Below are 25,317 nucleotides of genomic sequence, written 5' to 3'. Positions count from 1 at the left end.
TCTGGAAAATTGAGCTCTTCTAATAAAAGATATAATATATCCGTTTTATGTCTTAAGGACTGAATATTAATTAAAAAAACACTAAGCTCGCTATCGTCTAGTTTTTCAGAGGTTGCTTGATCCTCTGTTCGCGTCATTTTACCTAAAAAAAAATATTTTTATTTTTATTTGGAGAGCCATTGGAGAAATACTTGGTATGACTTTCCCTAATTCTCTGAAGCTGTTGAAGTTTTTCCGTTGAAAAGAAGGACCTGAAGGCAGAAAGATCCGCATCCACTTCAGCTGAGTCAATACCACATATTATATTTCTCAAAACTTTCAAATTTACTTATTTTTATTATTTAAAATACACACACTTCAATCTGTTGAAATGAAATGTCACGCGTCCATCAAAGGTATGTTCCGATCACCATGACAACCCTTTATGTTCTTACTCGACGCGGCCTACTACTAATTGGATATTTTAAGAAAAATTTGAAATGTTGAGGTTAATAGTGAAAATAAATATAGAGTGTTATATATTTTCGAAAAGCCCATGCCAAGCTGAATCTAGAAATTTAAAAATATACAGGGGGTTATATATTTAAAAAAAAACATAAGTATAGTTAATATCCAAAAAAATATTTTTTTCGAAAAAAGTCTGACTACGACACTGCATTCTACACAGAAAAGTGCTACACAGTAGAATGAATAATTCATTTTTTCGTGGTTGCTGAAATAAACAAACTATCGAACATCTTCAAAAAGTACAAAATTTGAGAATCCCCCTGTAGCTTCGAAACCGATCAAGATAGACACGATCCGTTTGCGCCATTGTCATTTTTTCAACAAAAGAACCCGAGACTGCAGTATCAAAATTTGAATATTTCTTACGGTTTCCTAAATACCCTATAGAAACAAACAAAATGGCCCACCCTGTACATCTAAAATTAAATGGGGAATGTAACCGGTCATCCAATTTTGTTTTTACTAGTTTTCACTAATATGATTTGTATTTTTCAACAAATATGTTAAAAAATATCTTCACAAATTTAGGAAAACGTTCCTAACCATAAGTTAGAAAAAATCCTAACAATTTAGTGATATTAGAAACTACGGCATTTTTATAGGAAGGACTTTTTATTGGAAAGGAAATAAATAATATACTTAACTAAATTGATTTAAATGCATCTATATTACAGATATACAATACTATTACAATATTACTTAGTAATTAAAAAAAGGAACAGTTCAATGTAGGCATATAAACTTTATAATACTACTTTACTCAAGAAGAATATTAAAGTGGCAAAAAACTAATATTTATTCATTTAAACTTAAGTCTTTCCAAGCTGGTAGTACAATATACATAATTAAGAGATTTTTATGTGTATTTCCTATACCTTACCACACTCAACGTTTCTAGACAATTTCGTGTTCATGTAATAACGACTCAATTAAACATTCTTCTTCTCAACAAAAGAAATACATAATTCTACTATCACAGCTAGTTCAAGTCGGGATAGTTTTAGTGGAGTCTTTAAAGACTACATCTGTCTCCCATTTACTTCTGTTTCAATGTTTCTAACAGCAGATCCATCAATTTGGAGAAACGACCATTAATGTCGTCCCTGGTGCGATGGGGTAGCTTATCCGAAATGATCTGAAGCGCGTATTCCTTGTCGTCCTCCTTCTGGAAAGTCTCCAGGATAATGGTGTCCTCCTCTCTCTTCCATGGGGGTTCGTCGTTGGTGTTGCTGTCGCTCTGGGACCCTTTGGTGCTCTCGATGGACGAGCTGGAGCTGTCTGATTCGTAGTTGTCTTGGGACGATTCCTCGCAGTATATTTCTGAAAAATAGTTCAAGAAGGTTAGTGGCGTCGCACACAGGGCTAGAATTGAAATCTAAGTGGTAAAAAGTAACCTTTAGAAATGCTATTTTTGATAATATTATCTCATTTAGAACATTCCAGCTTGATAAAAAATAATAATCAATAATTAGAGTTATATCCCGTAGTTTTTGGTTTGCAAATAAATACAGGGTGGCGCACCTCATTCGCCTCGGTTGATTATACGAAAACGGAAAGATGTAGAAATATTTTTTTATGCGTAAATGTTCAAGCAATGTGCATAATTTAAAATTATTTTCAAATGTACAGGGTGTGTCAGAACTAAGATCCATACCAAAGTTATATTTTTTCTTATGGACCACCCGGTATTTTATTTCATTTTTGGATTCTTGGACATAAAATATGCGATTTATTACAAGGGTTTAATATGTTTAAATGCTTTGATTTTTGAGATATTTAAAGATATTTAAATATGTATGCTACAATAAAAAAGTTTGTCAACGCCCTGTACTGGAATATTTTTCAGAGTTAATTCTTGCGCAGACTTTGAAACCGGAGAAATAAACTTTACTAAAAAAAATTTTGCTTTCTTAAATGTATACAGGGGTATCAAAAATTGTTGGCCTATTTTAAGTCTTTATTTTACATAAAAACTTTGTTATTTCAAAAACAACACTATGCATTTTTTTAAATAAGTCGAAACAGATTTAAATGCTCTTTCAAACTATATTAGGGTTTCCTATACCTATCTGGCTTAGATTTTGAATAAAAAGCGATTTTTCAATAAAATGGCAATCAAGATGGCTGGTGTTGCCATGACGCCGTGGCAATTTGCTAGTGACAGTTAGTAGCTATTTTCAAAATCGAAATTAGTTTATGGACTTTATTTAATTTTATAACAGTTTACTTTTATTTAATTAACCTACAATAGTTTAATAAGTAAGTATTTATTATTTTATGAAGAAAAATAAAGTAGTTCTTTGATTTATATTACGATGACTTGTAGATATATCGGATTTTCTATAAAAGAACCAATTATGGAAAATTCATTTTCTTCACTTCCAACGACAGGTTTCTGCCTAATAGGTTTTTCATATATCACACTATCAGCTCTGCGAAATACAAAAAGTAGTTTTTCAAAGTTACGCTTGTCAAGATAATAATTACAATTTGGATATCTTTGAGCATAAACCCTTCAGGCCAACAAGCAATTGTCCTCACAAAATAAAATCACTAGTAACATATCCGTTCCTTCCGCCAGCAGATACTGCTTTATTTTTCTTGATAATATAATAAATACTTACTTACTAACTTTATTGTAGGTAAATTAAATAAAAATAACCTGTTATATATTTAAATTTTCCAAAAAAATCCATAAACAAATGTCGATTTTCAAAATAGCTAAGTGTCACTAGAAAACTGCCAGGGTGACACCAGCCATCTTGATTACAATTTTATTGAAAAATCGCTTTTTATTCAAAATCTGAGCCAGGTAGGTATAGGAGACCCTAATATGGTTTGAAAGAACATTTAAATTTGCTTCGACTTATTTAAAAAAATACATAGTGTTGCATTTGAAATAACGAAGTTTTTATGTAAAATAAATATTTAAAAAAGACCACCAATTTTTGATACCCCTGTATACAATTAAGGAAGCAATCAAATTTAAGTTTATTTCTCTTGCATCAAAGTCTGCACAAGAATTAACTCTGAAAAGTAATGTACAGGGTGTTGACAAACTTTTTTATTATAGCATGTATATTTAAATATCTTTAAATATCTAAAAAAACAAAGTGTTTAAACATATTAAACCCTTATAATAAATGTCTTATTTTATGCCCAAGAATCCAAAAATGAAATAAAATACCGGGTGTCCATAAGAAAAAATATAACTTAGGTATGGATCTTAGCTCTGAGTTCTGACACACCCTGTACATTTCAAAATAATTTTAAATTAAGCACAAAAATTATACTCATAAAATATGTTGTTTGTACATCTTTCCGTTTTCGTATAATACGCGTACTTTAATTTTAAGTTGGCGGTTTTGCTTAATTTCCATAGTAAAATCGTTTTATTATTCTGCTAATCTAACACAGAAGGCTGTGGAAAACAAAACTTTGGTTTACTTCAGTTGACAGCCTACCATTTAAGTTTCCATTTTGCTTGACAGGTTGAAAAATGCTGTTAAAAGCAGTGAGCGTTGCGCTGGAAAGTGATTGCTTGAAGTAAACACTGTTTGTTTATTAATAGTTTAACTTTGGTAGAAGAAACATATTAAAGGGACAACAAGTTTCAACAATTAACTAGATTTTTGAGGTTTTGGGAAACTAAAAATGATAGTTCCTTATTGCGTTTTTTTACGACAGTAGGTACTCTTTTTAATGTTAGATACTTCAAATGTACAGGGTGGGTCAAATTCGACGCTTTTAAATGGAAACACCCTTTTCTATAGGAGATAGACAAAAACTAATATCGGTGTCTGAGCTCAATTTTTGTCAAAAACATGATGGTGAAAACCGCATATCGATATCTGTTACCGTTTCGGAGTTACGGGGTGTTTTTCAAAAATATGCATTTTTAACAAATCGCTGTAACTTTTTTGCTATGGAAAATGTTGTATTTTTATGAAAACATTTCCAAAGCACCTTTTTACGTAGAATTTAATGGTTTAAGTATAATTTTTTTAAAATTAATAATTTAAGAATTATCTACAGAAAATTTGATTTTTTATATGGGACACCCTGTATATTTTTAATTTATTGAAAAGAATTTAAAATTACCTTTCCAAAAATATAACACACTTGATATTTTCCTCGATTCCTCTTCGAGATATAGAGTATATAAAAATTCGCCGGCTTTTAAATAAGTAGGCTTTGAACGGCACCGGCTGTAATGCAAAAAATTCTAGCTGTGAACATCAATTAAAACGAAAATAATATTTGCTATGAGAGATGCAGAATTTTATAACAATTTAAAATATATGTAACCAACATCAACACGTTTAAACTATATCTAATAATAATAAAAATAAATAGCAAACCAAGACATGAGATTTTGCTACAGGTGTTCGACGTATCGACCGTCTTCTGTTATGGACAGACGGGGCAGTTTTTGAAAATTTCTCGCGGAATTAATTAACTCAGTGGGGGTGAAAGATACCCTCTTATAATTGCTAAGTATTTTTAATTCTTGTCTAGATTATACGGAAAAATAAGGAACCTTTATTCTTCCGCAAATATATTCATAGGATTAGATCCGTGGGCACTAAGTCAGGCAGCTTCGACGGCCAACCGCTGGGATCTTGGTTAGCTATCCAATTATTCTTGAATTTGGCTGCAAAAATTTGCTGATAACTTCAGCGTTCGGAGGCGGTGCGTCGTTTTGCTGGAAAAATATGTTTTCGAGTTCCATTAAGGGCATATCATCAATAAGTGGTCCAAAGCCTACTAGTTAAAAGTGGCGAACTTATAAAAATTCTGTATTTCGAAGGGGATTATAACAAAATATCAAGTGTGCTATATTTTTGGAAAGGTAATTTTAAATTCTTTTCAGTTAATTAAAAATACAGAGGGTGTCCCAAATAAAAAATCATTTTTTCTGTTGATAATTCTTAAATTATTAATTTTAAAAAAATTATACTTTAACCATTAAATTCTACGTAAAAAGGTGCTTTGGAAATGTTTTCATAGAAATACAAAATTTTCCATAGCAAAAAAGTTACAGCGGTTTGTTAAAAATGCACATTTTTGAAAAACACCCCGTAACTCCGAAACGGTAACAGATATTGATGTGCGGTTTTCACCATCATGTTTTTGATGAAAATTGAGCTCCAGACGCCGATATTAGTTTTCGTCTATCTCCTATAGAAAAGGGTGTTTCCATTTAAAAGCGTTGAATTTGACCCACCCTGTACAAGTTAGCATGAGAAAGATTTTTTTAAATTATAGCGCTCTACGGCTAACGAAAATCGTCAAATTGGTTTACTAAGGCTAATTATGGAGGATTTTGATGTAAATAATATGCTGTGTGATATAAAAATTGCAACACACAGTATTTGCTTAGCTATATTTATAATATTTTGTGAATTTATTTGATTGCCTGCATAAAGGGAGGTAAACAATAACATTTTAATCGCAGTCTGTTTACAAATAACCAGACTTTATTTAATTAAAAAAAAAGGTTTTAATTTTATTATTTTTTTTATTACCTTTGGGATATTGGAAACATCATTGTTTAATTCGATCTATGTCGCTTTTTTTAACTTTAAAACTAACTTTTTTAACGTTTAAAAATAATTATTATTGTTTAATAGTAGTAACAATTTCGTTGAAATTTAAATTGCAATTTTTTTAAGCTAAAATGTCAAAAGTTGACATATCATATGTCATTATATTCAGAATATCATTTTGTACAAAATAAAGTAAAAACAATCGAGGATACCATTTAAAAATCAAAAATTGTAGTCATTTCCGTGAAACAGGAAGTGACCCAAACTAATTGAATATGTCAATCAATTCTGATTTATGCCATGTACTAACATACCTAATCTCGTTTTTTTATCTGGAAAAATTAAAAATTTATATGGGCGAGTCACTTTCGAAAATCACCCGCTATACCATAAATGTACTAAAAAGATTTAATAGTTACTATTCTCGCTTCCTTTAAATTCCGAAAATATTCACATTTTTAGCCGACCATACCAACGGGTATGGTAGGCTATTAAGATCGACAAAAAAAAGCTTTTTTTTTAATTTAACTCAAAATTAGTTATTTAGGTCATAAATGACCTAACTACAAAATATTTTCATGGTGTCTGTCTGTCTGTCCGTCTGTCTGCAACACGCTAACTCAAAAACCGCCAAAACCGATTTTCATCAAATTTGGCACAAAAATACTGTGGCACCCGAGAATCTGGCCATTAGTTTTTGGTGGGGGTGGGGGGTATTTGGTTAAAATCGGTTTAGCGGTTTAGCGATAACTCAAAGTTATCGTGTTAACGACGGACAGACAGACACCGCGAAAATATTTTGTATTTAGATCATTTATGACCCAAATAACTCATTTTGAGTGAAATTAAAAAAACTTTTTTTTCGCCGATCTTAATAGCCTACCATACCTGTTGGTATGGTCGGCTAAAAAATGTATGCCACATTTCATGCCCAATAACAAATAAAAACGTTATGACTTTTGTCCTACAACAATAATTATTGTGATCGCAGCAAAGTACAAAAATCCCAAACAAAACAACAAAAAAAAAGAAACAAAAGTGATAAAATGTCGTGTAAATTCAAAGAATTCAAGATTCAATTGTTGAGAATTTAGTTGAACCACGCTGTGTCAAGTTTCATAAATACACAGACACGGAGAGTTTCAAAAAATCTATCAAAAAAATTGATCCAAAAGTTCCATAGGTGATAATTTTTTACAAGTGGAAGAAAAACAACAGTTCTGAACATCTTTTCAGCCAAGTTTCATAAATATAACTTTCAAGAAATAAGAAATAACTTTAAAATAATTGAAATTATATCGCTGCATATAAAGTGGCACAATTCAAAATTTTGTGATTTTGGGTTTTTCTAACCCATAGTAATAAAAAAAGCGTCTTTTAAGGAGCAAAACCGTCCTAATTTAAAATTAAATAATTCACCGCTAGGTGTCATCCGGACCAACTGTCATTTTTTGATTATTCGAATTTAACGTGGAAGACCGTACCAATTTAGTTGCGTCATGGTTGCATTGTGACATCAATATTTGGATTAAAACTGGTGTCTGGGAGTTTTTTGACATGAGAAATTTGATTTTGATGTCAATATGACTCCTATAAGCATAGAGGGCGCCATCTACATATTTTTAACTGGTTTGAAGAGTAATAACTTTTCGTCCGTACTTGTATAAAACTACTGTGTAAAAAAATATACATTTACGACGCTTTTTACGTAAAAAAGATCTCTTGGTAAAAATCGCTACGAGTAATGGTTTCGAGATATTGGGAATCGAAATTATCAATACCTGTCATCACCGACATAAATTAAACATGTTGACTAAATAGTTATTAGACTGAGATCATAATGTTGAATTATTTTTGTACCAAAAGTTCAACAAAAACTGTTTTATCATCATTTTTTTGCAGAAAAAATATGATTAATTTAAAAAAATAAAAATTTCCCAAATTTATTATTTCAGTGAAATAACTATCTACTCAACGTGTTTATTTTTCGTTAATAATGGCATGTATTGACTATTTCCATTCTAAATATCTTGAGAACGGTTGCTCGCAGCGATTTTTACAAAGAGATATTTTTTATGTAAAAAATCACAGAGATGTATATTTTTCCCTCGGTAGTTTTATACAGGTACGGACAAAAAGTTATTACGCTTTAAAACAGTTAAAACACATGTAGGTGGGTGGCGCCCTCTACCAGTAGGAGTCATATTGACATCAAAATCAAACTTCTCATGTCAAAAAACTCTCAGACACCAATTTTTATCTAAATATTGACGTTACTTCGGAAATTATTTGGAAAAAATCGAAATAAAAATGAAATTTCTACACCCTGTATCTCCGAAACTAAGCATTTTAGGACATACATTTATACGAACTTTTTTACCTATTTTTATCTGCAGAATATGCTGCCGAAGTTTCCGGAATACAATTCGGACCACCCTGTATAAGCCGACGCACAGTGATGCCGAAAACGCGAAAAGTGGCAAAAAATAATTTCTCAACTTACTGCTACATTTTTTAAAATTATTTTTGTTAAATGTGGTTTTCTAAGTGTATAAGTGATGTTTGGAATTCAGAAAATTGAATTATGTATACAGTGTGTACTTAAATTGGCTGTAAAAAATAAAAAATGGGTTGTAAAAAATTTAATTATATTATTTTGTCTTCAATAGCATATTAATTTAATACTCTATTCTTTGTAAAGTTTAAAAAATCAAAAAAAGTTTGTGTAAACACATTAATAAATATACAGGGTTTTATTTTCACCCCCTTACAATAGAATTAGCATTTCGTTTTTACTATAATTAATCCTTTTTTCAGAACTAGTTACCAATAAGTATTACTTAAATTCAAGATATTGACATTCTTTTCCATGAGAAAAAAAAAAGAAAAAAAAAAGAAAGTAAATACATCTGTATATTTTATGTAGTTAGATATTAATGAAAGTAACACCCTTGATTAAGGGTAACACCAAAACATATATTTTCATATTCTTGATAAAAGTTGTTGAATGAATATTGACGCATGATAGACACATTGACACGTCTTTTTAGTTTATATTAACAATAATTATTCAAAATTAATGAGATTTCTAATAATATTAAATTTAATGTCATATAAGCACAAAACGAATAAAAACTTAGGCTTAACAGGGAAAAGCTAGTTAAAATTACACAATAAAAAGTATTTTTAAATTTGAATACTTTGTATATCGAAAATTAAATTGAATAAGAGAAAATATATTACAGTTTTCTTTCTTCAACTAATTAAAAATAACCAACAACAATATTTTACAGCACCTAAGAAACACCCAGTAATATACTGTCATACGTAATTTATTTTGGGAAACTAAACCATGGTTTTCGGGAGAGTTAGGCAACCTAAAGGGTATTTGTGGGCTAATGTTGGTCATGAAACTTCGTAGTTATGAAGAAAAAAGGCTAATAATTGTAACCTACATCATATTTTTTTGGAGCAATTTGGAGCATTTTGTATTAGCTTACATAACATGTGATTTTAGATTAAGCAGTTCTTAATTACATCAAGGTCTTTATTGATTTTTTTATGGTACCAGGGAAGTTAAAACTAGAATTACCATGAGGAAAAACTGTTGAAAACATTGTACTTTCTCAGAGTACCATCAGTTTTTAGAGAATTTATCACCAACGTTAAACGCACTAATTTTATTTAATCAAAATATTTTAGCTTCAGCTAATAATTTTATAAGCTAGAACATTTCTTATCAGGGATTAATAATGGGCCCGTTTTGATTCAAAAATCTTCACGATTCTGAAAATATGGTCTATTAGGAACTATACGAGTGAAATTATAATTAAAAAAAAATACTTTTGATATTTTGATTTTCTGCCGCTTTTGGGAACTTCTGCATCACTGTGCGACGCCTGGGGCCCGAAGAAGAGAGAAACAACCAACCATTCGACGCGTACAACTGCCGCGCTAAATTCAAAATAAATTCCTTTTAGATAAATAGTTAGATAAGTTGTAAATAAGTTATAAATAATTATTTAAGTAGTTTTATCGTTATTGTATTACTTAGTGTAAAATAAATTGTGTTTAAATAAATTAGACTTTCTATCCACCCGGAACCGACGAAAAACATAACAATAACATGATTCAAATATTTCAACTGCCTCTACTGTAAAGTTGATTAATTTTGAGTTGTGCCGCTTTTGTCGAAAAGCAGCGATATACTTCAATTATATGTATATTATATATACCGGGTGCGTCTCAACAGTGGCTCACCCCCTATAACTTTTTTATTTTTTCAGATAAAACAACGAGATTTGGTATGTAATAATTTAGGATTGATTGACATATTCAATAATTGTTTTTGGTGATTTCTTGTTTCACCGCAAATGACTACAACTTTTAATTTTTAAATGACACCTTTGGTATTTTTTTGCTTACACCTTGGTACTTTTTTTTAACTTTTGACATTTTCGCTTTAAAAAAATCGTATTTTAAATTTTAATCTAGAGTGCCATGGCTGTGTTAAAAACACTTTTTAATCAAGTAGCCTTGGAAAAATAGTTTTGGTCGTCTAAAGTTTTATCGTGTCTTGTCCTGGACGGTTAAAAGATTCTCAAACCGTATTTTTAATCATATCTCAATTTTTTCAAATGGAACGAGGGTGGCTCATTAGCATATTTGGAAAAACCATTTTTTTACGAATAATTTGGTAGCACACACTTGGTATTTTGAGTCAAATTCCCGTTGCATGCTACAATTTCAAATAAACCATGTATGAGAAAGTGTCAAAAGTTGACATATGATATGACATTCTATTCAGAGTGTCATTTTCTATGGAATTAAGTAAAAAAATACCAAGGGTGCCATTTAAATAATTAAAAGTTGTTGTCATTTCCGGTGAAACAGGAAGTGACCAAAAACAATTGAATACGTTTAAATTTATTTTGAATTTTCTCCCTTTTTTCTTATTATTCTGGAGAAAAGGAGAATATTGAGTACATTTAAAACAAAAAAATATATATATATTTAAAAACTTGTATCATTACAGCTTTGAAAAAACAATCTGTTCACCAGTATCTATAGTCTGTCCAGCGAGAAGACATATAATTTCGACAGACGACATTCAAAAAACATAAATGAATCTCCTTATTCAAAATGGAATGAATGAATAATGCCTGTCACAATACAGTCTTTCGGCTGTAGGAAATAAAAATATAAGTGTCATAATTTCACAAGGATGTCTTTGTTCTCATTTCCTGGTTAGTCCGGTTAGTGTCAAACTAGATGACAATGATAATAATCACTTACCACTCTCTGATTCCGCAGTTTGCTGTCCAGGGGTCAACGGTTTCTCCAAAGACTCCCCTGAAGAGTCCATACAGTCATCAGTTTCTTGATGGTCTTCTTGGTGCTCCAATTTTTCTTCCCCTTCAATCTCCTCCTCCTGACACTTCTCGTCAATTATTTCGTTCTTCTTCAAAACTTCCGACTCAGTCTTCTTTACTTCGTCCTTCTTAGTCCTCTTTCCAGAATACGTACGTTTCCTGGGTTTGATACTGTCCTTGGAACAGTCCAACGAGTCATTAGTCTTGCCTGGGGACTTCTTGGGCGAAAGAGGTTTGGTCGTGTCGGTTTTTTTCCTCTTTCTCGGTGACTTTTGAGAAACCGATTTCTTCCGCTTACCGAGCTCTTCATCTTCAGTATCCTGAAAAACAAAGTTTAAATTTTGATAAAGTATAATAATTTTTATCATACTTAGTGACATACTAATATTTAAAGGGGCGATTCTTATACCGATTCTAAGAAAAAAACTTCATATGAACGTATGACCTAAACATCTTAACGTTTGAGATACAGGGTAGTATTTTTTATAACTTATAATTACTTATGTTATACAGGGTGGTCCGAATGGTATTCGGGAAACTTCAGAAGCTTATTCTGTAGATGAAAATGAGTAAAAAAGTTTGCATAAATGTATGTCCTAAAATGCTTTGTTTCGGAGATACAGGGTGTAGAAGTTTCATTTTTATTTCGGTTTCTTCCAAATAATTTCTGAACTATAATCGATATTTGGATAAAAATTAGTGTCTGGGTGTTTTTTGATGTAGGAAATTTGATTTCGATATCAATATGACTCCTAGTTGTAGGGGCCGCCGCCTAAATGTTTTTTAACTCTTTAAAAGGATAATAATGTTTGTCCGTACATGTATAAAACTACTGAGTGAAAAAATATACATTTCCAGAATTTTTTAAGTAAAAAAGGTCTCTTGTTAAAAATCGTTACGTGCAACCAGTTCTCAAGATATTTAAAAATAGTCAATACATGTCAATATTGACAAAAAATAAACATGCTGAGTAGATAGCTATTTGAGAGAAATGACAAATTGAGTAACTTTTTATTTTTTTAAATTAATCATAAATTTTTCTTCGAAAAAATGATGATGACCTACAACGTCCTGTGTCCGAATATGGATGAATGGGATAAGCCGAGAAACGGTTTATTACATGCCGAAATGTGTTGGTACAAGGACGGATCCACGTACGAAAAAGGATCTGGCGCAGGAATTTACTGTAGCAGTCTAAAAACTGAGATCTACTTCTACCCCAGACTTGAAAAACACACCACAATTTTCCAAGCTGAGCTATATGATATTGAAACCTGTGTGCATCGGCTGGTAGAACAGCAATACACCGGGAATACAAACATTTTTTTTCGGATAGTCAAGCCGCGTTGAAAGCGTTTGAGGCAACTAAAAGCACCTCTATGACGATTCTTCATTGTAGGAAACTACTCAATGTATTAGGAGATAGGAACAAAGTGTAGCTAATATGGATACCGGGACATACCGGCCTAGAGGGAAATAAACGTGCTGATTCCCTAGCCAAAACAGGTGCAGGTTTGCAATTCAGGGGCCCATGGCCGACACTTAGCGTTTCAAAAAATCTCGCAAGAGACAGGGTGGGTACGACGTTTCGGGACTGGAATGACCGTCCCGGAATTGATCATGCTAAGAAAATCCTAGCAGGGCCATCCAAACGCACAACAGGAGAACTCTTAAAGGCCGACAGGAATGAAGCGTGTACGCTCACTGCAATATACACGGATCATTAACAATTACACAACCTAACCTAACCTAACGGGTCATTGCCGGCTGAGATCACACCTGCAGAGAATGGGAGTGTTGGCAGACGCCAAATGCCAACTCTGTATGGAAGATGACGAAACCATGAAGCACGATATGTGTACCTGCCCCGCTGGAATCAGGACCAGGTGTAAAGTGTTTGGTAAAACCACGCAACCTATCAGACTTAGGAGACATATTACCCTCGGATATAACGGCCTATGTTAAAAGGTTAGATCTTGAGGGTGAAGTTTAACAATCTTTTTTGTTTAAAGAGTTTGTAGTACTGAGCTACAATAGGCTCTTTCGGTCACAGTGGAGGGTCCCACTTGGGACCTACTCTTAGTAATAAATACTTAGAGCGTCACATCTCAAAAAACGCAATTTTCAGGTGAACCAATTTAAAATTTATTGAAATGATAATCGTCTTAATATAATTACTTAGCAAATGCCATGCCACTAAACTAATACAACTATGGTGTTCAACATGAAAAAGGAATATTTAATTTCATAATCACACCTTTTTTCATCCCGGTATTCAAAACAAGGTTAGAAATTGAACGTAATCGGTGCAGTAATTTTTAATCAACACATAATGGCAGTTCTGAGCACCGTTTAATTATTTATTAATTATGAGAAACGTATAGTTCAACGATTTCAAAATATTGTTAACCAAGAAGTAACGAACAATATGACACGTCCATTTCTACATTTTACCTTTTAAATTTATAAAAATAAAATTTCAAATCTATCTTATTGTATATTGAACATCTTCTATATCAACCCGTTTTTGGTCGGTACCGCACGGACTTGTCACGTTATTCCCCTGTACGGGATATTTTTCTTGTTTAATATCTTCTGACTTATCGCGTTCTTGCCGTGGAAGCTATCTTTAGAACAAAATTTAACATATTTTCTATCAGATGACATCAATATCTCAATTTCGCTAAAAATTGACTTAGCCCGTTTTTCCCCTGTACATTTATTTCTCATCTAGTATTGATTAGTTCCACCATATTATGGAAAGCGAATTTAAATACCGTATGATCGAAAAAAAATGGCGTCCAGTTGGCTTGGAAATGACGATCGATGACATTTCCCATATAATTTTACATATAAAATGACAGCGATCTTCATTTCATAGCCATCGCTGACGCCGTTTTTATTCGATCATACGATACATATAGCCAGAAACAAATAAAATATGATTCATTTTTAACTATATTTAAATTCGCTATTACTTTTTGATTGGTTTGGAAGCTCGTGATGACAGTTGATAAATATTCGAATGTCTTAAATTTATTGTAAACCAACCGAGCAAAATCAGACTAGCCAACGATTTCAGTCATTGTTGTGATTGTATGTCCCATGCTCCGTACAATCATTAAAATGAGTTATAGCCAGCTACCTGTTAAAGTATTACTTACCTCATCTACATGCTCTTTTCCGTTAGTGCTCACGTGTTTGCTGGGACTATGGCCATACCTTTTTTTTCTGTGACTCAACGGTACAGAAATGTTGGTCTTTTTCTCCTGCAATCTGGAAATTTGACTAGAATTTGAACTGGTATTAAAACACACAGTGGCCGGATGCATTCCCCTACAAGATTGTACATAGACTTTTCCATGTATAAACTGAAAGTAATAAGAAACATTCCTTTATTTGACACAAGAGATAAAATATGAAAATTTTTATTTTTCATTGTCTTTGTGTTAGTCTGCAAATGTATCTTTTTAAATAAGAATTTAAAAAGAACAGATTAACACAAAGAAAATGAAAAATATATATTTTTTTATATTTTAACTATAAATAATATACTTACTCTTAGACCGCAGGAATTACAATGTTTGTATCTCGATTTATACTCGTTATCCTCAATTTTATGACAGTGACATACACAGTTGACACCCCCATATTTATCTTCAGTGTTAGGTACCACAAATTTTTCATAGATTTCCTCATCATCCTGTCTTGCCAGCTCTTTGTTTATGTCTAGTTTTTCATATGGTCCTTCTAATAGGCTTCAAAGAGAGGACAAAAAAATAAAAATATGAAATTATATATTCAAAATGCTTTAGTAATGTATTGTTGCAGACTCAGCTCTCGGAATAAAATGCCCCGCCCCCATTCGAACCAATGGAAAACGCCAGAAAGACAGAGAACGGCGGCCAAGAAAATACGAGTAAAATCTAGATTGTCTGTTTCTCTCATATACAGGGTGGTCCGAACTGTATTCCGGAAACTTCGACAGCATATTCTGCAGATAAAAATATGTAAAAAGTTTGTATAAATGTATGCCCTAAAATGGTTAGTTTCAGAGATACAGAAATTTTTTTTTTCGGAGATACAGAAAATTTTAAATTTGGAAACTTTTAATTTTTTTTAAATTAATCATAAATTTTTCTTCGAAAAAATGATGATAAAACAGTATCTGTTGAACTTTTGGCACAAAAACATTTCAAATTTCAAGTCAACGCATGTTTAATTTATGTCAATGATGACGGTATTGATAATTTCGATTCCAAATATCTCGAGAACTAATACTCGTAGCGATTTTTATCAAGAGACTTTTTTTACGTAAAAAACATCGTAAAGGTATATTTTTGTACTCAGTAGTTTTATACAGATACGGATGAAAAGTTATTACTCTTCAAACCGGTTAAAAATATGTAGGTGGCGCCCTCTACAAGTAAGAGTCATATTGACATCAAAATCAAATTTCTCATGTCAAAAAACTCTTAGACACCTATTTTCATCCAAATATTGACGTTACTTCAGGAATTATTTGGCAAAAATCGAAATAAAAATTAAACTTGAACACCCTGTATCTCCGAAACTAATTATTTTAGGACATACATTTATACGAACTTTTTTACTTAAAAATAAGTAAAAAAGTCTGCAAAATATGCTGTCGAAGTTTCCGGAATACAGTTCGGACCACCCTGTATATAATCGAAATAAACTGTGTTTAAATAAATTAGACATTTTATCCACACGGAACCGACGAAAAACGTAACAGTATTCTAAAAATTACAATTGAAGGGTTCACATGATAAGCGCTATTTTATTAATTTACAGGAGAGCGCTGGCGCTGGATAGCTCGTGGTTATCAGGTTCTTTGCCTGTATGTCTATTTTTACTAGGCATATATCATAAGATTTAGCAAGTTATTGCCCTGCAGATTTTGTACATTTTGTAGGGACCAGTTAGACCTACTATAATATTGTAAAACCCTGAAATTAAGAAATTGGCGCTTATCATGTTTTCCCTGGACATCCGTCATTTACCTTGTAGGAGGTCTTTCATCCTTGAAATTTTGCAGGAATAAATCAATGAGTATAGGATTTCCCTTCAGCATAAGGGAAAGCACATTCTTCACCTTCTCCAGAGTGACATCCTCCATTTGTGAAAACTCTACCAACGAATTATAAATCTTCTTCAGTTGAGCTGGCTGGTCCTTGAAGTATATTTCCAGTTTGTGGCAAAACTTGACCCTGGCTTGTACTTCCATCCATGGTATCAACTGGTCCAGAGCTGCAGCTTCCTTTTCTTTAAGAAAATACAAAAATTCTTCTGCTAGTTCCGCGTACTTTGGTCTGAGGACGCACTGTATGTTTTTGTAGAGGTCTATAACGTCACCCGATTCAAATTCCGTAAGAATCTGAATCACTTTATAGTAGTCTTCTAATTCTAGAGTCTCTCGAAGTTTATCATAATAAGCCAGAGCAAACACTATAAATAAAACATAAAATTCTTATTTTTGCCATTAAATATTTAAAAACACTAACTAGTATTTTATTTTTAAGCGCTGGTACCACTTCATTCTCTGTTATATGTATAATAAAAAACTGATTAACAGATTAACTAAAATAGATTAACTAACAAATTTGTATATAACTGGTTGCGATGAAAAAGTCCTTTCAAAGATCTCAATTTCAGTTTCCCATATATTTTAGTTTGTATCATATTTAAATGAAACAAGTTTAGATTGAAAAGTGCCCATAAGGACAATGTAAACACTATTTGGCGCTATTCTTGCAACGGTCGCGACCCAAAGCTTTTGAACATTTCGGAGCGGTTCGGCATGGTTCGGGTTTTCCCGGAATTTTATCGCCAAATATTATTTATTCTGCGCGAGGCCAGCCTCCACAAGTGGTACACAAGCTACCACATCCTCTAGTAAGGGTAGGGAGTCTACCTCTAGACCCAACAAGCGACACAAGCTACCGTTTAGTCTACCCGGCCTGGGTCAACCAGGCGGGTTAGACGATCCGCTGAGAGTAGGTCTTAGCGGAGCACAAGTACGGAGATACCTTCGACTGCTCCACGAAGGACTTGCTCCGGAGGAAACAAAAGCCAAAACTCTCCTTGCAAAAAAAAACCAAGAAACAACCTGGCGCATCTCCACCAAAGGACAAGAGAGGGAGCGAAAACCTCTCCATTTTGCTCCGGCAAGGAGAGGAAAAAGCCAGGATGGAAAGCCGTCCCACACCGGGAGGCAAGCAGGGACGTATCACTAGTTGCCAAAGGATGCCATGGTGCTGCCAAAGGATTATCCGGAGGTGGCACTGACCACCGACAAGCAAACGGCTCTAGAAGAGGCGATACTGGACGAAGTAGTAGCGAGCGGATTGCAACGTAACCATCCACAAAGTGTGGGTCAGCTGCGCTTTGCGGGGATACGCTTTAGGGTGGGCATGATCCTCATAGATAGTGCATCTGAGGAGAGAAAACATCCCTAAAGGGACAACCATCACGGCCTTTCTGCCAAGAAGCAAGGGGAAAGACACCACCTACCTGCTAGACCTTATCCAAGCTCAGAACGAGAATGTGAGTACATCGAGCTGGCGAGTCCTCAACTCGAAGGAGGAGGGCCATGGTCAGGTCCTCACAATAGGAATTGACCTCAAATCCAAGGAGGCAATAGAGAAAGAGGGATATAACCTCTATTATAGATTCGGGACGGTACCGGTATCAGGTCCAAGAAAAGAACAAGCTAAAGAGGGGGAGAAAATGGAGACAAATACTCCAGCCTCCAACTCACAAGTACCACAGCCGGAGACAAGCTCCTCGACTGTGAAGGACACGGATGGCGTAACTCCAACCGTGAAAGGGTGTATATCCTCGGAGGAGGTTGATGACCACTCCTCGGAGGAGGAACATCTGTTGCCAGGGGGGATGGGAAATACCCTGTCCTCCCTACAACAGGGGGATCCTTACCTACCCCAGAAACCTGACGCATGGGATATCCCAAATAAACCTGCACCATGCAAAAGGGTCTTCCGCCACAATCACAAGACTCTTTGAGAAAAACCAATATGTAATGGTACCAGCCCAGGAACCCTGGGTGTACCAGGGACAAATTAAAGGGTTGTCTGGAAAAAATTCCAGTGTAATATATGATAACAGGCAGGAATTTCCCCGAGCCTGTATTCTTATAAGAAACAACATTAACTACACATGTGTTTCAGAATTTACAACCCGAGATCTTGTTCCAATCATGGTTCAACTTAATATCGAGGATTGTAGCAAAAATATCGTGATTGCCTCTGCATACTTTCCGGGTGATGGGCAGACACCGCCTCCGGAAGTAGAGGAGCTCGCGCGATTCTGCAGCCAACGGCGACTACCTCTGCTATTGGGATGTGATTCCAATACGCACAATGAGGAAGCACTAATACTAACACTAGAGGTGAGTGTTTACTAGAATTCCTCTTAGCATACAATCTTGAAGTTCTCAATATAGGGAACACCCCCACGTTTGTGACAAAAACGCGGGCGGAAGTATTAGATTTAACAATCGGAAGTGCTAGTGTAACTAGTTACGTGAAAGATTGGAGGGTCTCAACGGAACCTTCCCATCAGATCACAGAATCATCGAGTTCAAATTAGGAGGAATCATACTCCAAACTGAAATTCGAAGGAATCCAAGAAAACCCGATTGGGAACTATACCACACCAATCTCATAGACAACCTGGACCAAATAGATGCAGGTAGGGCTAGGAACCACCTGTATCTAGAATGGTACGCAAAGGAAGTCAGTGGTGCAATATTGGATGCATATGAATCTAGTTGCCCCACAAGTAAGGGCATACAAAAAAGTAACAAGCCCTGGTGGAACAAAAAGCTGGCCAATCTTAGATCGGAGGTCCGACGACTCTTCAACAGAGCCAAACCCAGCGGCGAATGGCAGCTCTACGCCGAGAAATTAACTGAGTATAATAAGGAGATTAGAAGGGCAAAGCGGTCTGACTTCAGATGCTTTTGCGAAAACATCACTTCAACTACTTATGCAGCTAGGCTACACAAAGTTATGGCCATCCCTAACATGGCACTTAAGAAACCTGACGGAAGCTACACGGAAGGAGATGAAGAGAGAGAGCTAACCTCCTACTTCATACACACTTTCCAGGTAGCATATCTATTAATTGATACGCAAGTAACTCCGACCGAACCCCACAATCCTCGCAGGGAAGACTGGGAGACGGCGAAGCTGGTAATAACAGAACAAAAACTGAAATGGGCTATTGACACCTTTCAGCCTTATAAAACAGCAGGAATAGATGGGATTTTTCCTGCCCTTCTAAAGAAGGGTCAGGAAACAGCTACACTCCATCTATTAAACATTACAAGAAGCAGCTTAGCGATGGGATATATACCAACCATCTGGAGAAGAGCTAAAGTCATCTTCATACCCAAAATAGACAAAACTGACTGGGCTAACCCCAAATCATTTAGGCCTATTAGTCTCACATCGTTCATATTAAAAACGATGGAGAAAGTAGTGGACAACCATATAAGAGTAAATCATCTACAGGTTAAACCACTGCACGATAGTCAGCATGCATATAGAGCGGGCAGATCCACAGAAACTGCTCTGTACCAGTTAACTGAGCTGTTCAAAGCCCATTGAATGCCCTAATGCGAACGCTCGCTCTATGCGATTTTTGCGAGGGTCGGTTACAACGAGTATACTCGATGTAAACATTATAACGAGCAAACATTAACACTATTTATTACAAATAAAACTGTACAACTGTACCGGGTGTCCCACTAAGAATAGCTCTCGGCCGTATCTCGGAAAGTCGTAGAGCTTGCGGAAAAAAATATTTTTAACTAAAGGGGCTATGAGAAATTGCTGGAAATTATTTTCAAGTTTGTAAAACGGCCGCTAGGGGGCGCAACTGCTATGGAAAATAAGAAAATAGAATTTTTACAGAATTTTGACTAGATAATGGGGTAGTATAAAGGATAGCTTTATAATCTTCAGTAAATTTTGGATTTTTTTTATTAGAACCATTTTCCCCTATCTGCTAAAATAAAGTGGTGGGGGAAAGTTAGATCTATCTTTATTTATATGTTAATAACTCCGGACTGGAAGATCAGAATCCAACAAACGAGGGCTCGTTTAAAAGAGCGTTTCTTACTCTATATTATACCATAAAAATAATAATATTAAGGTTTTGAACGTAGACGCTTGGGGGCGCTTTCTTACAATTTAACAAACAGCGCGTTTTTTCAAAAAAATTAAATACGATAGTATATGCAATTTTAGCTGATAGTAAAGAGTAGTAAAAACTTAAAAAGTCAGCGAAAACCGCATCTTGATATCTTCTTTCAAACCGAAGATATTAGCAAAATTTTAATAAATACCAAAAAATAAGCCCTTAATTACCTCATTTTTACAACACGGTATCAGTAGCCCTCTTGATTATGCCCATTCTAACAAAAAAATAACATAGAAAGAGTTAGTTTATTTTAAATTTTATTCCCAATAGATGGGATTTTTCCTGCCCTTCTAAAGAAGGGTCAGGAAATAGCTACATACCATCTATTAAACATTACAAGAAGCAGCTTAGCTATGGGATACATACCAACCATCTGGAGAAGAGCGAAAGTAATCTTCATACCCAAAATAGGCAAAACTGACTGGGCTCACCCCAAATCATTTAGGCCTATTAGTCTCACAGCGTTCAAGTAGTGGACAACTATATTAGAGTAAATCATCAAAGGCTAAACCACTGCACGATAGTCAGCATGCATATAGAGTGGGCAGATCCACAGAAACTGCTCTGCACCAGTTAACTGAGCTAATACAGGCAAACTTGAATAACAAAGAAACAGCACTTTGTGCTTTCTTGGACTTGCCATTGCAGGGGCGTTTAACAATATACCTCACAAGGTGGTCAAGCGATCTCTTGAAACGAGAAGGGTGAACTGAGTACGATAATTCGCTGGTTTTGGAAAATGCTCTCAACACGAACAGCAGAGGCTGAGATAGGTACCAAAACTGTAATTGTTCAAACAATGCAAAGAACAAGTCAAGGAACAAGTCAAAACAAGGTGGAGTGACCCCCCCTACTGTGGAGCTTGGTAGTGGATGAACTACTGGAAGAATTAATTCTAGCGGGAATACACTGCATAGGGTGATTGCACGGGGAAAACATGAAGGCACCTTCTGTGATATTATCCAAAGAGGACTACGCATCGATGAGAGATGGTGCAGGACTGTCGGGCCGAGTATCAATTCAGATAAAACCGTGGTAGTGCCATTCACCAGAAAGCGAAGTTTGAAAATCTTGAAAATGAATCCATCTAGATGGAAAGGAAATACTGCCATCACAGGAAGTGAAATATCTGGGAATAACCTTGGATAGTAAACTTCTCTGGAACAGGCATATTAAGAACATTACCAGTAAAGCCACAAAGGCTCTCATGATATGCAAAAAACTGGCGGAAAATAGGTGGGGCTGCGCCCCTAACATTCTGCGCTGAATGTATACCATGATAGTAAGACCCATGATTACTTATGGAGCAGTTGCTTAGTATATAAAACTAGAGCAACGTACAGCAAGGCAAAACCTGTGCAAAGTAGCTGACTGGCATATCTGCATCACGGGTGCCATGAGAACATGTCCAACAGCAGCAATGGAGGTCATTTTAGACCTAACACCACTGCACATTGTTGTCGGTAGTAATGCCAATGCGACAATGATTAGAATGGTCATTGACGGTAACAGTACTGGGAGAATTTTCAGGTCAGGGGTTTGGAACACCCTCAAAAAGAAAATTCCACTTCTCCAACTCCCAGTTGATGACATACCAAGAATTTACAACTTTGAGAAACACCTCACTGTTGTATTGAGTAATAAAAATGATTGGCAGGGCGCTTACTGAGCATATAATAAACCATACCATAACGTGGTATTTGTTGGATGTTTACAAAACCAAAGCAGGGACAGGGATAGGGGTATTTGGGCCGAAACCCCCAGTATCCTTCAGGCAGAAATTTACGCTATCGAAAGATGCGTACAATTTATCTTAGATAGGAACTATCGAAAACAGGAAATAGCTATCCTATCCGGTAGTCAAGCAGCACGCAATCCACTCAGTAACCATCAATTCGAAGTTGGTAAAAGAATGCCTAGAGAAGCTCAACAAATTAGGCAAAGAAAATAAAGTCCTCCTACTCTGGGTACCTGCTAGCTAGGAAAGGAGCGAACACTCCACTAACTGGACCAGAACCGTTCTGTTTTTCAAACGGGAACCAACTGAAAGCGGAACTGAAGAATCTGGAAGACTCCATCTGTAACTTGGAATGTGTATCCTCCAACGGACAAGACACTCGAAAAAGTTCCTCAGAACTTACTACCCAGAAAAATCAAAGGTTTTCCTTGATTTAAATAAAAACAAACTTCGGATTGTCACGGGGTTTCTAACTGTCTCCTCAACGAACATCTCAGTAGGCTGAAGCTGAGAAACAACGGCGAATGCAGATTCTGTGGGGAAAATGGGAAAACACCAGAACACCTTATCCCTGAGTGCGCCGAGACGACCATTCGTACCATAAACTTTGGTACGGCTGATGTCGAGGATGGAGAGCTGGCCTCTGTAGAATCGTCTCAGATACTGGCTTTTGTTAAAGCCCTGAGCCTGTATGATAAGTTATAACTCGAGAAAGGAGAACACACAATAGATCTGTAAGGTCGGGTAACCCCCCTCCAAAACATTCAACATTCTAAGTTTTCTGCGAGCTTGCAGATCTGCTGCTATGTGATGTACTTTGTTGGTAATAAAGAACAATTATTGTTATTCTTAAGAATCTGGTACTTACTCTCACTTTTGTGCTTCTCACTTTCTGCATCCTCAGGTGTGGCTATCGATAAATTAGCCACAAACTCTTTCCTTAGTTTTGCTTTCTTTTTTTCTGCTCCAGAAGGTTCTTTCCTCACATTCGATTTTACTGTTGGAACTGAACTAACATTTGATTCTTCTAAATTGTCCTAAAAAAATTTACATGTTAATATTTTTTTCTTCAATTCTTTTTTATAAACTTATAAAACTATAATATTGTGCTGATAGATTCCATTACAGTTGAGGGTTGGAAAACCTTGGCGTTAGACGGCAAAATAAAACACTAATTCACCACAATACGCCAAAACACTTTACTTTTGCACTGAACTCGCGTTTCGCTAACCATGTTACTATCATCAACAGATGGTTAAAACTAAACTAATATCTACAAATTGAGCGTTTATATACTCGCTCAATTGGCATCGAGTAAGTGTGGCAAAACTTGCCAAGCGAGTCGAAACCAACCGAGCGGAACAATTAATTACCGAAACTATAACAATAGGTACAGAGAGCAGGAAGGAATTGGACCGTTGTTTCTGTTCATACTATCTTTACATTTATTAATTTTGACGCTCTCATACGCATCTATTTGCCTGTAATTTGAGACCTGTTTAATTAATGTTAATTTGTTGATAAAGAACATTGCATCTATGCAATGTTCATTATCAACAATAGGCTGAGCAACGCAAGATTTATCCGATCTACCGTATCTTATCTGAGTTTTTTATATCTAATTAATATTGATCTTCTAGTTTGCCCAACATATTTCTGATGACAATCTTTACACGAAATTTCATAAATACCCGACCTTTCCAGTGGAGGTGGTGTCCAGTTCCAGTGTGTCTTTTTAAACCACTAGATAACTTTCTATCAAACTGTATTGAAAAATATTTTGACGTATCTTTCTCCACTTGAAAAGCCAAATTTTCAGAAATCGCAAACTTATATCGCCTACGTTTTCTAATGATTTTATTGACTAATGAAGGAGAATACCCATTACATATTACATATTTGCATACCCGCTACAACTCTAATGTAATTTCTTTCTATTTCAAATCTTTCATTGGCAAGTGGAAAACCAAGTAATCTATGAACTAAGAAATTTAAACTAGCTAAATTATGTTCAATACTATTATATGACTCATCAGGAATATATCTGCATGTAGTGGTATTTTTTCTATACCGGATGCGTCTCAAGAGTGGCTCACCCCTACAACTTTTTCAGATAAAACAACGAGATTTTGGTATGTTAGTATATGACATAAATTAGGATTGATTGACATATTGAATTGTTTTCAGTCACTTCCGGTTTCACAGGAAATGACTACAACTTTTGATTTTTAATAATACCCTCGGTATTTTTTTATTTTATTCAATAGAAAATGACACTCTCAATAGAATGACATATCATATGTCAACTTTTGACACTTTCGCATATATGGTTTATTTAAAATTGTAACATACGGTTCATAACGACAATTTGACTCGAAATACCAAGTGTATGGTATCAAATTATTCATAAAAAAATGGTTTTTCCAAATATGCTAATGAGCCACCCTCGTTCCATTTGAAAAAATTGAGATATGATTAAAAATACGATTTGAGCGTTTTATAACCGACCAGGGGCGCTATTCCGACAGCTATCGGTACGTACGACCAATGAGCGTCGTGTTGATTTTGTTGTCATAGTTTTAGCTGTCATTATAGCAAATTTGTACCGAGGACTCTCGGTATCTCTAGCGTGGGGTTAACAAGGGCACGGTAGAGATACCGATTTTCGTCGGTACAAATTTGCGATATCTGCCATAGGGCCGATCGGTAACTATGACAACAACAAATAACAAATTTTTACTATATACAAATACGTATCGAGAGCTTTCGTAACTTACCGATACCGACGATTTTACAGAATAGCGCCCCAGGACAAGACATTAAAGATATTAGACGATCAAATCTATTTTTCCAAGGCTCCTTGATTAAAAATTATTGTTTTTAACACAGCTATGGCACTCTAGAT

At 34.9% G+C, this 25,317-nt stretch overlaps 1 protein-coding gene across 1 annotated transcript in view; it reads right to left on the bottom strand.

Annotated features, from left to right (window-relative positions):
- Positions 1–1,155: 1,155 nt before the first annotated feature.
- LOC115874798 overlaps positions 1,156–25,317 on the bottom strand; it is a 56,598-nt gene continuing 32,436 nt past the window's right edge. Inside the window, exons 12-17 of the mRNA XM_030890081.1 lie at positions 23,281–23,449; positions 16,453–16,897; positions 14,988–15,186; positions 14,593–14,799; positions 11,352–11,748; positions 1,156–1,827 (exon numbers count right to left, since the gene is read on the bottom strand). Of these exons, the coding sequence (XP_030745941.1) occupies positions 1,544–1,827; positions 11,352–11,748; positions 14,593–14,799; positions 14,988–15,186; positions 16,453–16,897; positions 23,281–23,449 (1,701 nt within the window). The 3' untranslated portion in view covers positions 1,156–1,543. The remainder of the gene's footprint in view (positions 1,828–11,351; positions 11,749–14,592; positions 14,800–14,987; positions 15,187–16,452; positions 16,898–23,280; positions 23,450–25,317) is intronic.

This window comes from Sitophilus oryzae, unplaced genomic scaffold (genome assembly GCF_002938485.1).
Source record: "Sitophilus oryzae breed Bouriz unplaced genomic scaffold, Soryzae_2.0 scaffold_1297_pilon_pilon, whole genome shotgun sequence".
Lineage (NCBI taxonomy): Eukaryota > Metazoa > Arthropoda > Insecta > Coleoptera > Curculionidae > Sitophilus > Sitophilus oryzae.
The sequence above is the reverse complement of the archived record's forward strand: the minus strand, read 5'-3'. Positions and strand labels throughout refer to the sequence as shown.